The sequence below is a fragment of the Emydura macquarii genome, unplaced genomic scaffold (assembly GCF_026122565.2).
Source record: "Emydura macquarii macquarii isolate MOO-44397 ecotype Brisbane River unplaced genomic scaffold, CSIRO-AGI_Emac_v2 contig_312, whole genome shotgun sequence".
Classification (NCBI taxonomy): Eukaryota; Metazoa; Chordata; order Testudines; family Chelidae; genus Emydura; species Emydura macquarii.
Window position 1 is genome coordinate 4300514 of NW_027130449.1, and position 13538 is coordinate 4314051.

The following is a 13538-nucleotide window of genomic DNA, read 5'->3' on the forward strand; positions in this document are numbered from 1 at the left end:
ATTACTTTTCAGGACACCCTATGGCAAACAGTAGAAAGACAAATGTGCAGATAGTTCAAGTAAGCTGAGCAACAGCCTTCGCTGCCACACAGACTAACAGGTAATTGAAAATGAAGGGAAGCAGTTTGTTGTAAATACGTACCACGGTATCTTTCAAGACATGCCAAGCATGAAGAGTCAAACCACAGAAAAATAAAATATTGGTTTATCAAGCCAATTTCAATCTCAGCCTGTTATGAAACATCTGGCACTCTAGTATCATTGATAACGTCATTTTAGAACCCAACTAAGAAGTGTATTTGTGACCTGTTTGGTACTGACTGAAGGAAGCAAAAAATATTGCAAGTGGAATTCTGCAAACATTGAACAGAAAAATCACGAAGACACGTCAAACCTTCATAGCACTGCTAGTCAAATTCTGCCTGCTGGACAGCAGGAATCAGCTTGGGATAACAGGTCAATAGTTGGCCAAAGACTTCGGTGGAAATGGAGTCAACATTAATTTCTAAAGACTGATTCTCCCACTGCAAGATACAAATAACCTCCATCTGTTTCGACCGCAGTGATTCAGAGTATGTTTTCCCATTAGGTGCTTTTTGGACTCAGTTGTTGCTTCACAGAAAAATTCCATTTTCCACAAAACAAGCCCAGAACTCACCAAATAAATGATATACAACTAGAGTCATGACAGTTTCTACCTATGTAAAACCTTCACTGAAAACTGCCTTTCAGTGCACCGGATGATCAGAATGCACTGCAGTGACATTATATACTTTGGCATGACCCAGAACGTGGGGCCAGATTTGAAGAGCAGCTGCCTTCCGGCTGGCATGGCTATATATATATTCTTTCATGCACAACAGCCAGCCAAAAAGGTTTTCAAGCTACTCCATTACCACTGTTTTTTGGGGCTGATTATAATTATTTTCCATTATTAAGTTGTTTGTTTATTGTACGTGTGGTCAATGATAAATTCCCACACTGAACCCTCTGGCGTGCTGACTCCTCTGAAAGTAATTCAGATCATTTACAATGGTCTTTGCACCAACCTTGCCAAACACAAACACACACACACACACACACATATATACACACACACACAGAGCCTACAAGGGAACAATCAAACTCAAGAAATTGAGTTTTTTATCCCATGAAGGGAATTTTAGAAACCATATTAGCAGCTGACAGGTCCAGAGTTTTAGAATTCCACCTGTCCTGCCAGGTCAAAATTTCAGATGACACCTAAAGATGACCTGGTTTTTTGAGGTGCCCAGCACTCAGAATACCTATTGAAGTTAGTGGAGGTACACTGGATTAAGTATATGTTGGTGCAGTAGAGATCCGAATCTAGTCTAAAATACATAGGAAGGATGATTTTGCAATTATGGCTTAGGACTAGGACTCAGATTATCTGAGTTCAGTTTCCAGTTCTGCCACGACCAGCCTCTATGACCCTGGGCAAATCACGATCTCTCTGTGCCTCAGTTATTCATCTGTAAAATGATACTTCCTTTCTCCCAACTGTGACTTGTCTAATTGCACTGTAAGTTCTTCAGGGCAGGAACTGTATCTCACTACGTGTGCGCGCAATATCTGGCCCAATGACATCAGCTGGGACCTTTAGGCGTGACCATAAGACAAATAATTTATAGCAGAAAACATCCATTTTGCTTAACTCGCATAGTTCTTGGAGTACTGTATTTCAAACAAATAAAATCTTAGGCGAAAAAAGAAAAATATTAATTATTAACATTTTAACTGTAAAAAGTATTTTGGTATACAATTACTAACTGCAGTTCCAAATAATGGATTCAAACTTGGCATCAAAGCTAAGCTGTCTGCAAACAGAACTTTTCATCTATGCAAGTTTCTATATCTCATGGTGACTGATTTTAGAGTCAGTCAAATTTGGGGTGGGGGAGGGTAATGAGGGATTTCATTCTGTATTGAAAAATGGAATGCTGAAGAAATTGAACTTCAGATTTTTAAATTCTCGTCATATGCAGAAATAACTTGATTCTATCCTTAAAATGACTCGAGTGAGATTTCCAGATACCGAGGCCAACAAAAAAGATTCAGCTGCAGTCAGGACTTATTCTACTATTCCCGGAGCTCTACAGGAACAGCTACTCCTGAGTAAATCCATGTGTAGACACTCTTATTCCAGAATAACGGAGCCTTGTTCCTGTTTAGCGTAACCCACCAATTTAACTTTCAAAGGGGTTACGCTTAACAGGAACAAGGCCCCCTTATTCCAGAATAACAGTGTCCATACATGGAGTTATTGGAAATGATTCTCACTAAGGCCTGATGTACACTAGGAAATTTGGTTCGTATAACTACGTCGCTCAGGGGTGTGAAAAATCCACCCCGTGAACAACACAGTTAAACCAACCTAATTCTCCTGCTGCCTCCAATCCAATCCTGGATGCATTTTACGAGCAAAGGAAAATATAATTTAGACATTTACTTGTACTCACTAATCAGGCTGACAGCTATGGTACTTGAGAAATTTAGCAGACCTATGCTCTGGAGGACAAGGTTCTGAAATATATCTCTACCAGTACTGCCAATCCCCAAACATTTAAAATTCATGAGTCAGGCCCAAAATCCTTGGAGATTGACTTTAAAATATGAAATTTTAAAAATAATAATAATTTTGGAGTTATTTTTATGTGCCTTCTGGTTTTTGAGACTGCAGGATACACTTGGGCCATATTTTCAACCTTTTCTCCACGAACATGTAAGCTAGAAACTTAGCTGATGTGTGTGCCTGTGGTTTTGTTTTTGTTTTTAAACTCAGCTTTTCACATACTGTCTCTAGGAAAAAACATCAAATATCGTAAGACTCACGATAAAGTCATGAGAGTTGCAACACTACTATTGTTGTAGCCATGGCTATCAAGATAATGACTATTAGGAAGCTCTATATGGTCATGGATTCACTACAATGTGTGTTGACAAATTATATGTAGCCAATAAAATAAATATTGCTGGCTATGATAGAGTCAAGTGCTTAACAAAAATATGTTATGTCTTTAGGGGGAAATGTTTAACATTGGGATGAGAGCAGATTTTCAAACCTTGGCTATTTCACATGTTTATGTTTTTATAATACAAAAATGTGATCTCAGTAATCTCTTGTCACATTTTACTTTTTAAAGATAAAACTCACTGACTTCCACAATTGAAGAAATACAGCTAGAAATTTAAACAATTTTGTGCGTGTGTGGTGTTTATTTTTGTTTTGTTAACTGCTTCAGGGCTGAAATCTCATCTGCTACATTCCAGTCCTGAGCAAGGTTTTTAGCACTAATTTATAAACCGGGGGGGCGGGGCAGTTGAAAAACCACTGACTACTCAGCAGCATTGTGAATAGGAAAATTACTCTATAATAAATAATGAAAGGAAGGAAACATGTTGCTGGTGTTCATTCGTATGTCACATTCAGTTCACAAAAATGAGCTGCACCCAGAGATTCAGATCAAGTGGACAGTCATGAAAATAGAGTTCGTCCCATCACAGAGTATTCCAGTGTAATTAGACATTGCACTGAATTCACTGGCTAAGAGAAACTAAATCACTAATGTTGTGTGTGTGAGAGCACAAGAGAGAGCTCAATGTCCATCAAAGCCATCACCTTATCTCAGCAAAAGCAAAGGGACATTTAAGATCACGCAGCTAAAAGTGCCACTAGCTTGAATTGTCTTCATTAAAAAACAAAATGCTACGTTAAGCAATCAGCATGCTACTGTAAAGAGGGCTTTCTCGTTTTTTAATGTTATGAGAAGTGTCATATTAAAAGGTTTAATTTCCTTCTCTAAACCTGATTAGCCAGAGATTTTAATCCTCCAAGGAGTATTAAATTGAACCTACAGTACTTGTATGTAATCCAACAAGCAATAATGCACTGTCATCTTCAGGATGCTTCACAAGTTTACCTAAGCAAGCTGCCTAATGAAAGGGAATTCTTCAGAACAAGAGTGCTCTCTATCAACAGAACAGGACTATGCAACCCTCTATCCTGGTGTGTCTAAATGGAAACCAAGATGATAATGCAACACAGATCATATGATTATACGCTATTCTGGGCCCAACTGGCTGAATGGAGATCATACTCTGCTGGACGCTCTGCTACCAACCAGGACAACCACCATCCTCTATTTAGTGCCTTCTGCCCCACAGCACTCTCAAAGGACACAGTACTACAGATTAGATATATAGAGCAAGGCCAAGTGTCTGCTTAAAAGGAAAGCTGCACTGGTGTACCTGAGCATCACCATTTTACTGCTCCTTCCCAACGAGAAAGGAGAATGACAGACTGGAAGGGAAAGGGGAAGAGGAGACAAAGCAGTCTACAGAAAGAAGGGCCATCGATCAGTTCACAGCCACTTGCCGGGACACCGGGACAGCCAGCCCCACATTTTACCACATTCTTGCACTTTTAGTAATGGAAACAGTATATCGTAACATAGCACTGTTATCTGCTTGTAAACAATGGCAGTCTCATTCAATACACGACCTACCCAATGTGTGTCCAACGTGTGTATTTCCTAAGCAATTCACGCCAAACAAGAGACGCCCATGACGTTCCTATTCACAAAACCCTCTACATTGGTGTGGACACAGCAATTTGGAATATGTAAAGTATTGTGTACTTATTATTGCAGGGCCAATGAAATTAGGAAGTGTAAGAGTCCTAGTGTTTGTATCTCAGGTATTTGTGTTTAGGTTTTAGACAGGCTTTTCTTATTAAGTGAATAAGGAAGCCTATAACGGTGCTCAGGTTATATACATCCAATTTTTTCCATGGTATTTCAGTTCCTGGATGGTTCAAACACTGTAAGGAGACCACATTAACCATTCCCTCAAGGCAAACAAAAAAAAAGCCTAATGAGAAAACAAATTGAAAGAAATCTGGGTTTCTTTGGGTTCCTTTGCAACACTAACAGGGACTATCCACTGCACCCTACGGCTGTGTAAACCCAAGTGGGTGGAGTCAGCATAAAATAGCTAAACTTAATTTATATGCATCATACATTGAAATAAGAGAGTCTGAGTCTTTTGCTTCCTGCAGCTATGTTCGTAAATAACTTTTGGTTTTACAAAACAGCCTCAATCTGTACATCAGGTAGGAGGTGACAGCTGTGCCGGAAAAGGCAAGTTTTAAATTAAACTGCCTTTCCACCCCGCTTTCTCCACGAGGAAATATTTATGTGCTTTCAACCCAGAAGTAGAAAATCCCAATTGGATTGGAACAGCAATACACTTATTTCATATCAGCCACTGTGTAAATCAAAGCCCAGGGTGAAAGAGAAGATTCGCCCTCAAGATAATCAGCACTGACTCATTCCACAAGAATTTTAACTACATGATAACCTGGCGTTCCAAAGCTAGTTTCTAAATCCATCTGGGGCAATGGCAGTTAGTTTAACCATTGGGGGAGGAAGGGGGGGTTACATTGTACATTGAGAACACAACTAATGCTCTTTTAATACAGACATGATAAGGATTATGGTTTTTATCCTACTGAAGATAGCATCACACAAATCATTTTATTATTAGATTAAATAAATGCAAGTTTCAATTACACTAATTCCTACATTTGATACCAGTTTTACCTGAAAATGTTTCAAAAGAGGGGTGAAGGATGGAAAAATACCAAATTATTATACCCTGAATACTTTTTATATACTAGTGTAATCTATAATATAATCTGACTGCAGGACATAAATTGACCCTTCTTCCATACCAAACATCCTATAACTTAATATCTGTATAGTCTTAAATATAGGCTCTCTCTATATATATTTTAAAGGAACTTGCATTAACCTAAGTGAAAATGACATGCTTTTTTTAAAAGAAAAAAAACCACTGTCGTGCTCTAATTTTTTATTAGACATTGTTGGCTAAAACACAGCGTGAAATGATTATGTTCTTTGCATAGCTAAGGTATCAGCTTATATTCTTTTTATGAGAAGAAGGTTTTTTTTAAAAAAAAAAAAAAAGCTTCTTTCAGGAGCATATATCTGTGGGTGATTTATTGATAGTACTGACCTTTCGGATTCATCACGATTGCTTCCAGTTCCTAGCGTCCCTGCAAAGAAAGCAGCTGTATAGATATTGGTAAAAGCAGCAGCAGCTGCTGCAGTCCCTCCCTCCATGTTGCGTGCGCACACACAAACACACACACACACACTCTGCAGGAGCAGCTGGCTAGAGGCAGCGAGAGGAGAACGCAGAAGAGGCAGAGAGAAAGGGCTAAGAACTGAGATTGCTTCTCCCCCAATCCTCCCCCTATAATGATACAGTACATATAAGCAGACGGTTTTCCACCTCAGGCAGGCTCAGATATGTCAGCTGTGTGCAGTACTTCCCAAAACATTGGAGAGAAAAATCACAAATGAGAAGTACAAAGCAGCTTGCAAGCCTGGCTTCCCTTCTTTCTTCCCTCACTAATACTGATTCATGCTTTCCTGAGGCTAATACAGGCAGTTCCAGCTGTAACCCTTTCCAGGCTGAAGCAGGACAATTTCTGTGCCATGTAGCACCCATGTTGAGTTGTGATTATCTGGGTTGGACATTTTGATTCCTAAATAATTTTAATAACTCTGCAGAAAATGGCCAACGAGGACTAAAAAGTTATTAAATTTGGATTTTATTTCCAATTCTGTCACACAGTTGGACTCTGGATAAATCACATAACTTCTCTGTCATTCTGTTTTGGGATTTCACTTGCTTCCCAGGGGTGACTATGAGGTTTAACTCATTGATGTTGGTAAAGCACTTTGACATCCTAAAATTGAAGGAACTGTGGGAAAATCAAAGTATTGTTTAAATGTATCAATTTAACACTCAACCATGAAGTAGGAAGTAAACATCAGTGTAATTAAGAGCATAACTTGCAAATTCACTCAAAAGATCACACAGCAAGTGATCTTCCAACAGGTGATTAAATACCCAGGAGAGGCAGAATGGTCAAGTTAGTAGACTAGGACTGAGGACAGATCTATACTACAAGCGTGTTTGAGTATAACTACGTCACTCAACCCAAGTGGTGCAGTTATACTGACCTAACGCCCCAGTGTAAACAGCGCTACAGCATCTCATGGAGGTGGATTAACTATACCAGTGGTTCTCAATCTGGGGTATTCATACCCTGGGGGTATGCAGAGGTCTTACCGGGGGTACATCAGCTCATCTAGATATTTGCCTAATTTTACAATAGGCTACATAAACAGCACTAATGAAGTCAGTACACACTAAAATTTCATACTTGTTTATATTGCTCTATACTATACACTGAAATGTAAGTACAATATTTATATTCCAATTGATTTATTTTATAATTAAATGGCAAAAATGAGAAAGCAAGCCATTTTTTCAGTAACTGTGCGCTGTGACACTTTTATTTTTATGTCTGATTTTGTAAGCAAGTAGTTTTTAAGTGAGATGAAACTTGGGAATACGCAAGACAAGTAAGACTCCTGAAAGTGGTACCGTAGTGTGGAAAAGTTGGGAGGACAGGACAGCAGAAGCTCTCCCATCGGCATAGTAGTGTCTTCACTAAAGCGCTACAACGGAGCAGCTGCACCGGTGCAGCTTTTAAGTATAGTCCTGCCCTGAGACTTTGGAGATCAGGGATGAAATTAACTTTCTATGTGATATTGGTCAAGCCATTTAATCTTTCCCTAGTGGTACAAAGTGCAGACTGATTCCCATCTTTGTAAAATGCTGTGAATTCCTTGTATTATTACTATCATCAGCTGAAACCCTGGGTTCAAAACAACAAGCCATAACCATAGGGAATATTCAATATTTACATTTTGCAGCAGCAACCAGAAGCTCCAATCAGGAGCAAATAGTGATTGTACTAGGTGTTGTGTGTGCGCACGCGCGCACACACACACACTTTCCAAACAAAGTTTACAATCTAAAGGCTACATTCTGCCACTCTTGCTCATGCCAATGAACACTTTACGTGGTACATAGCCCCATTGAACTCAATAGGATTACTCACAGGGTATGATGTTACTCAATATGAGGAGTGGTGACAGAACCTGGCCCTAAGGAGGAAGCTTATAACATACGTCAGGTGAGCAAAGCCACCAGAGTACTGAGGGGTCCTGCTCTCCCATGATATCTGATTCTAACACCTAAAATGCTCCACTATATTGCATTTCCACAGAGAATGAAATGGATCCAACCATACAGTGCCCAGCCCCTTGCATGTTGCAAATTACTTGGATTAAACCTAAAATTTGCTCTCCACCATGGTTCAACGGAACAAAAATCAGGCATCTTTTCTAAATCCTATTGCTGCTTTGAAAACTCTACCAGAATACGCCCCAGCATCTGGACCTTCATCTAGAAGATGATAAACAAACACTGCAGAAGCCCCTTAAATTATTAGCCTGAAACAAAAAAAACCCAGCATCTCCAATCTGTTTCAAACAAGTTGTTTGAATGGCTTCTTGGAACCTCACTGACTTGTATACAGGTAAATCTTCAAAGCAAAGGTCAGGGTGACGTGGAAGGAGATTATGTCTTGCAAAGAAAAGCCTGCATGCAGTATGGGAGAAGTAATGAATACTGCTAGAACACTCATAAGCAGGCACCTCTGAATTCTAATGCTGCTCTGAGCTGCTTCCTTGGACATTTCTGAACCCTTTCTTGTATCCTTTCTATTGCCCCAGCACATCAAACTGAAGAGAACCTCAAAGCACGTCTAATCAGAGTTGCAAAATAACAGTCGGTCATAAGGAAGTATTAATCATTTTTCCCCTCTGTTGCAAGATAATCAAAGTCATCCTCACACTACTCAGTGTCTGAAAAAATAAATTCAGGGCTACTTCAAAGTGTGGGGTGGCACTGGTGCTCATCATCTACCTAGGCATTTTAAGATACCTATCATCATGATACCTGGGAGCCAAGTGAACCTACTGTGCAAGAAGAACAGTTATTTAGCATTTAAGTACCTATACTCACATTAGCAGTACTCACAATTTATTTTTTTGCAGGTCCAAGAACTTCCATTGCAGGCTCCGTGGGGCAGGAAATACATCTTATTTATTAATCTAACGGTTTGAAAAGGTTTATTTCTGATCATAGATCTGACCACAGAGTGTAGTCCCACTGCAACAATGTCAACAGGACTATACATGGAAATAAGCATTACAGTCAGCAGTAAGGATTAGCAAGACTGAGACTAAAGTTTGCAAAGTGCTGTGTACATTAATGGCAAAATATTTTTTTAATAATCCTAATACTAAAGCATGGTCCTCTTAAACATTAGTTCAACAAGTTGCAGGAAGAATGGAGGCTAGTAGATGGGCAAGGTTTGGCAGAGGTGAACAGCCTCAGGGGAAAACAATGAAACAGGTTAGACTGGTTCAGTGCCTAGAGAGCCTAGTTATTGTTCTTACATTCCTTTCTTCCAGAATCAGACCAATACCGGTTTATCTTTGCTCACCAAAGCAAGTATGCACAAGTGGGATAGGCTAATCCGGACTCTGCTGGGGAAACAAAGGATGTCTAAGAAAGGGGGGAGAAATGGAGATGTGATGTAAATGAAAAAGAGTCCTAGACTAGGGGGCTAGACACTTTGCTGCTTCAGTAGGTTGAGCCCATTGCACATAATAGGGGCTTCTTGCACCCTCAACTCCCCTACGTGGCTCTTAGCCAAGGCTTAGAGCAGACTCGTCAATCTCTAGATGGCCGAGGTGCCACTGGAGAGGGGCCAGAGCGCCACGCCAAGCAGGCATGGGTTACAATTGCATTATGTCCAAACAGAGAAATGCCTCACCAAACTCAGTCAAAGATGTAGGATAGAAATGGTTTCCCAGAACGGATGGGATGAGAGAAGAGGGAGAGGGAAGGATTTCATGTCTTCAAAAATGTATTCTTTTAGAAATGATTAAATATTCTAATGAACTTTAGAACATTCACACAAATCCAATCTGTTGCTTAGCTACCTTTTATGCGAGCACTGTATAGTAAGGATTTACTTATCAGAATGCACAAAGCTAGGATCCTTGAGCAGACTGTAGAAATTTAATGCACATAGCCCTACTGCAGAAAGAGGGGAAAGTCCTTTGTTTATATGATGGTATCACCTAGAGCAGTGTTTCTTAACCTGGGGTTTTAGAGGGGTCGCAAGTGCAGAGCTGGTATTGGGGGTGGCAAGAAAGGCAATTGCCTGGAGCCACAGGGGCGCCATGAAACTAAGTTACATGCCTCAGCCCCATGGGGGTGGGACTCAGGCTTCAGGGGTACAGTAGTTTGGAAAGGTTAAGAACCACTGACCTAGAGACCTAGATGAGATTAGGACCCCACTATGCTAAGCACTATTCAAACACGTAAGAAGAAGAGACAGTCTTTGCCCCAAAGCGCTTGCAATCTAATTAGACAAGATGGACAAAGGCTGGGAGGGGGGAAAGGCATACCACAAAGGGGAAGAGATTTGCTCCGAGTCACACAGTGAGTCGTGACAGAGCCAGGAATGGAATCCAAGTCTCCTAGGTCATTGTTTCTCAAATAGTGGGCCAGGGAAAGGCTGTAGATGGGTCACAGGCCGAGTGCAAAGGGGGGATGGTTGGAGAGCAGGTCTACACAGCACTCACTCCATAGCAGCAGTTCCTGTCGCACAGGGCTGGGCCCAGCTCCCCTTTCTGGCCATTGCAATCTAGTGCATGGGGTTATGGTGCCGCTCAGGTTTGGCCTGGCTACCCCTCCATCATGGGGGGAGCAAGCCAAGCCAATGCAAACCTGAGTGGCGTTGTGACCCCACACACCAGGCCAACTCACTCACTTTTGGCCCAGCCATGCCCCTGAGAGGGGAGTTCAGGTCAAACTCACGTGGCACTGTGATCCTGTGTGCCAGGTTCCAACGCCCAGACTGAGGAGCCAGACCCAACCGCCACATGACAAAAGCCACCGCTGCTGGATCAATGTGATGTGGGGTCACTCGCCAAACCCTCCCCTCTCCCATCTTCCGGGGCCTCCCCTCCACACTGGGCCAGGATTAGGGTTCCGGTGCCAGGGCGGAGGGTGCTGCAGGGAATGGCTGGTGCCCCTTCGATTGGATAAGGAGAAGGACTCTTGCCTATGATTTTTGCAAACTCCCCCCCCCCGTGATTGTCAGTGGCTACTAGCATTTTAGGCATCATGTTGTAAAGGCCTGCTTTGCCCAGGGTTAGAGGACATTGCTGAAAATGTCAGCCAAAGCCAATCTATACCAGCATTTGCATCATTACAGTTTTAAATCAGCGAGTCTGCATAACCTGAATTCAAGAGTTTTCAAAGAGCTGGCCAAGGAGTTCTCTGCGCTATTAATGTTGATTTTCAATAACACCAGGAATACTGAGGAAGTTCCAGATGCCTGGAAGAAACTTAATTTGTGCAAGTATTTAAGAAGGGAAAATGGGTTGATCTTGGTATTTATAGACCTGTCACCCTGATATCGATCCCAGGCAGAATAATGGAATGGTCAGTATGGAACTGACTCATTAATAAAGAATTAAAGGAGGGGAATATATTTATTGCCAATTAATTTGGATTTGGAAAATAGATCCTGTCAAACTAACTTGATATCTTTTTCTGATAAGATCACAAGTTTGACAAAAGTGTTGATGTAATACACATAGATTTCTATAAGGCATTTGACTTAGTAGCACACAACATTTTGATTAAGAAAATAGAAACAAATTAACATGGCAGACAACAAATGGATTGAAAACAAGCTAGCTGACACATCTCAATATGTAAATGTAAATGGGGAATCATCATCAAATGGATGTGTTTTTATTGAGGTCACACACAGATCAGTTCCTAGCCTGATATTATTCAGCACTTTTATCAATGACCTAGAAGAAAACATAAAATCATCAGTGATGAAGTTTGCAGATGACACAAAAAGTGGGGTACTGGCCAATAATGATGAGGACAGGTCATCAATAGAACATTCTGCATCACCTGGTAAACTGGGCACAAGCAAACAATACGTGTTTTAATATGGCCAAATATAAAGTTATACATCTAGGAACAAAGAATGCAAGCCATACTTACAGGATGGAGGGGACTCTATTTTGGAAAGCGGTGATCAAAAAAAAAAAAAAAAGACTTGAGGGTCATAATGGAGAATCAGCCGAATACGAGCTCCCAGTGCGACTCTGGGACCAAAAGGATTAATTCAATCCTTGGATGTATGAACAGGAAATATAATGTCCCTATTCCAGCACGATATTACCTCTGCATTTGGTACTGGTACAACCACTATATGAATACTGTGCCCAGTTCCAGTGTCCACAGATCAAAAAGGATATTGATAAACTGGAGAGGATTCAAAGAAGAGCCACAAATTATTAAAGGATTGGAAAACACGCTTCATAGTGATAGACTGCAGGAGCTCAAGCTGTTTAACTTAACCAAGAGAAGGGTAAGAGGTGATGTGACACAGTCTACATGTACCTACTTGAGGAACAAGCATTTGATGATAAATGGCTCTTCAGTCTACCAAACAAACATATAACAAAATCTAATGGCTATAAATTGAAGCTAGACCAATTCAGACTAGAAATATGGTGCTAATATTTGATTGAAAATAAATAACAATTGGAACAATTTACCAAGACTTGTGGTGGATTCTTCGTCACTGACAATTTTTAAATAAAGACTGGATGTTTTTCTAAAAGTTACGCTCTAGTTCAAACAGGAATTAATTCATGGCATGTGTTATGCAGAATGTCAGAGTAGATGATCACAATGGTCCCTTCTGGCTTTATAATTTATGAATCTATCACTAATAGAGTTGAAGTTGAAGTGTCAGCAGCCACAGAAATTTTAGCAAACATATCCTTGCAAAGACATCGCCAGGGGCTCTCGCCAACTAATCAGAGCACACACATTGAGAGGAGATTACTGTAACATGGCAGTCTAAAATGCTCATAATGGTAGTATCTGGCCATTCAGCATACCATACAATATACAAGATTATACCTTAATGTCCCGTTTCATGCTAGGAGGACATCATAGTTGTTATACTATTTGTTTTCACCTCCCAGTCCTTTTGGCTCCATCTGAACTGCTCATGCAACAAGTCACCAATTATGAAGAGACATTATTAGGTATATTCATCAATACAATGACTATGACTGGTCTGCAAAACATCTCTGGGAAAGCCAGGTCTTAAACTCTAATTCCAAAATAGCCCTGAACACTGTTTGTGTATTCATGAAGCTGAACTACGTTCTGCACTAATGCAGCGATCCCCGTTGCAATGGGTAATTGTTCTAGTGCAGACAAAGCTGTGTTTCACCTATATTTGTGCTGAAATAATGATCATCGTGGCAAAATAATGCTACTCTTTTTGCCTAGGGACGCTTTCAAGAAGAATCCCAACTTGTGCTTTGTTGAGAGGCAGCATGAAGCAGTGACTACAGCACTGGACTGTGACTCAGGAGACGTGAATTCTAATCATAACTCTGCCACTGACCTGCTGGGTGATGCTGGGAGAGTCACTTGACATTCTGTGTAACACA

At 40.6% G+C, this 13538-nt stretch overlaps 1 protein-coding gene across 3 annotated transcripts in view; it reads right to left on the reverse strand.

The window, feature by feature from the left end:
- The window catches only part of ARHGAP32 (Rho GTPase activating protein 32), a 316253-nt gene that overhangs the window by 246207 nt on the left and 56508 nt on the right, over positions 1–13538 (reverse strand). For 2 of the 3 annotated variants that reach the window (XM_067563771.1, XM_067563754.1), the window contains exon 1: positions 6058–6174. The exons of the other annotated variant lie outside the window; for it this stretch is intronic. In XM_067563771.1, the coding sequence (XP_067419872.1) occupies positions 6058–6164 (107 nt within the window). In that variant the 5' untranslated portion in view covers positions 6165–6174. Of the gene's footprint in view, positions 1–6057; positions 6175–13538 lie in introns of those variants that run through there. 3 annotated transcript variants of the gene reach the window in all.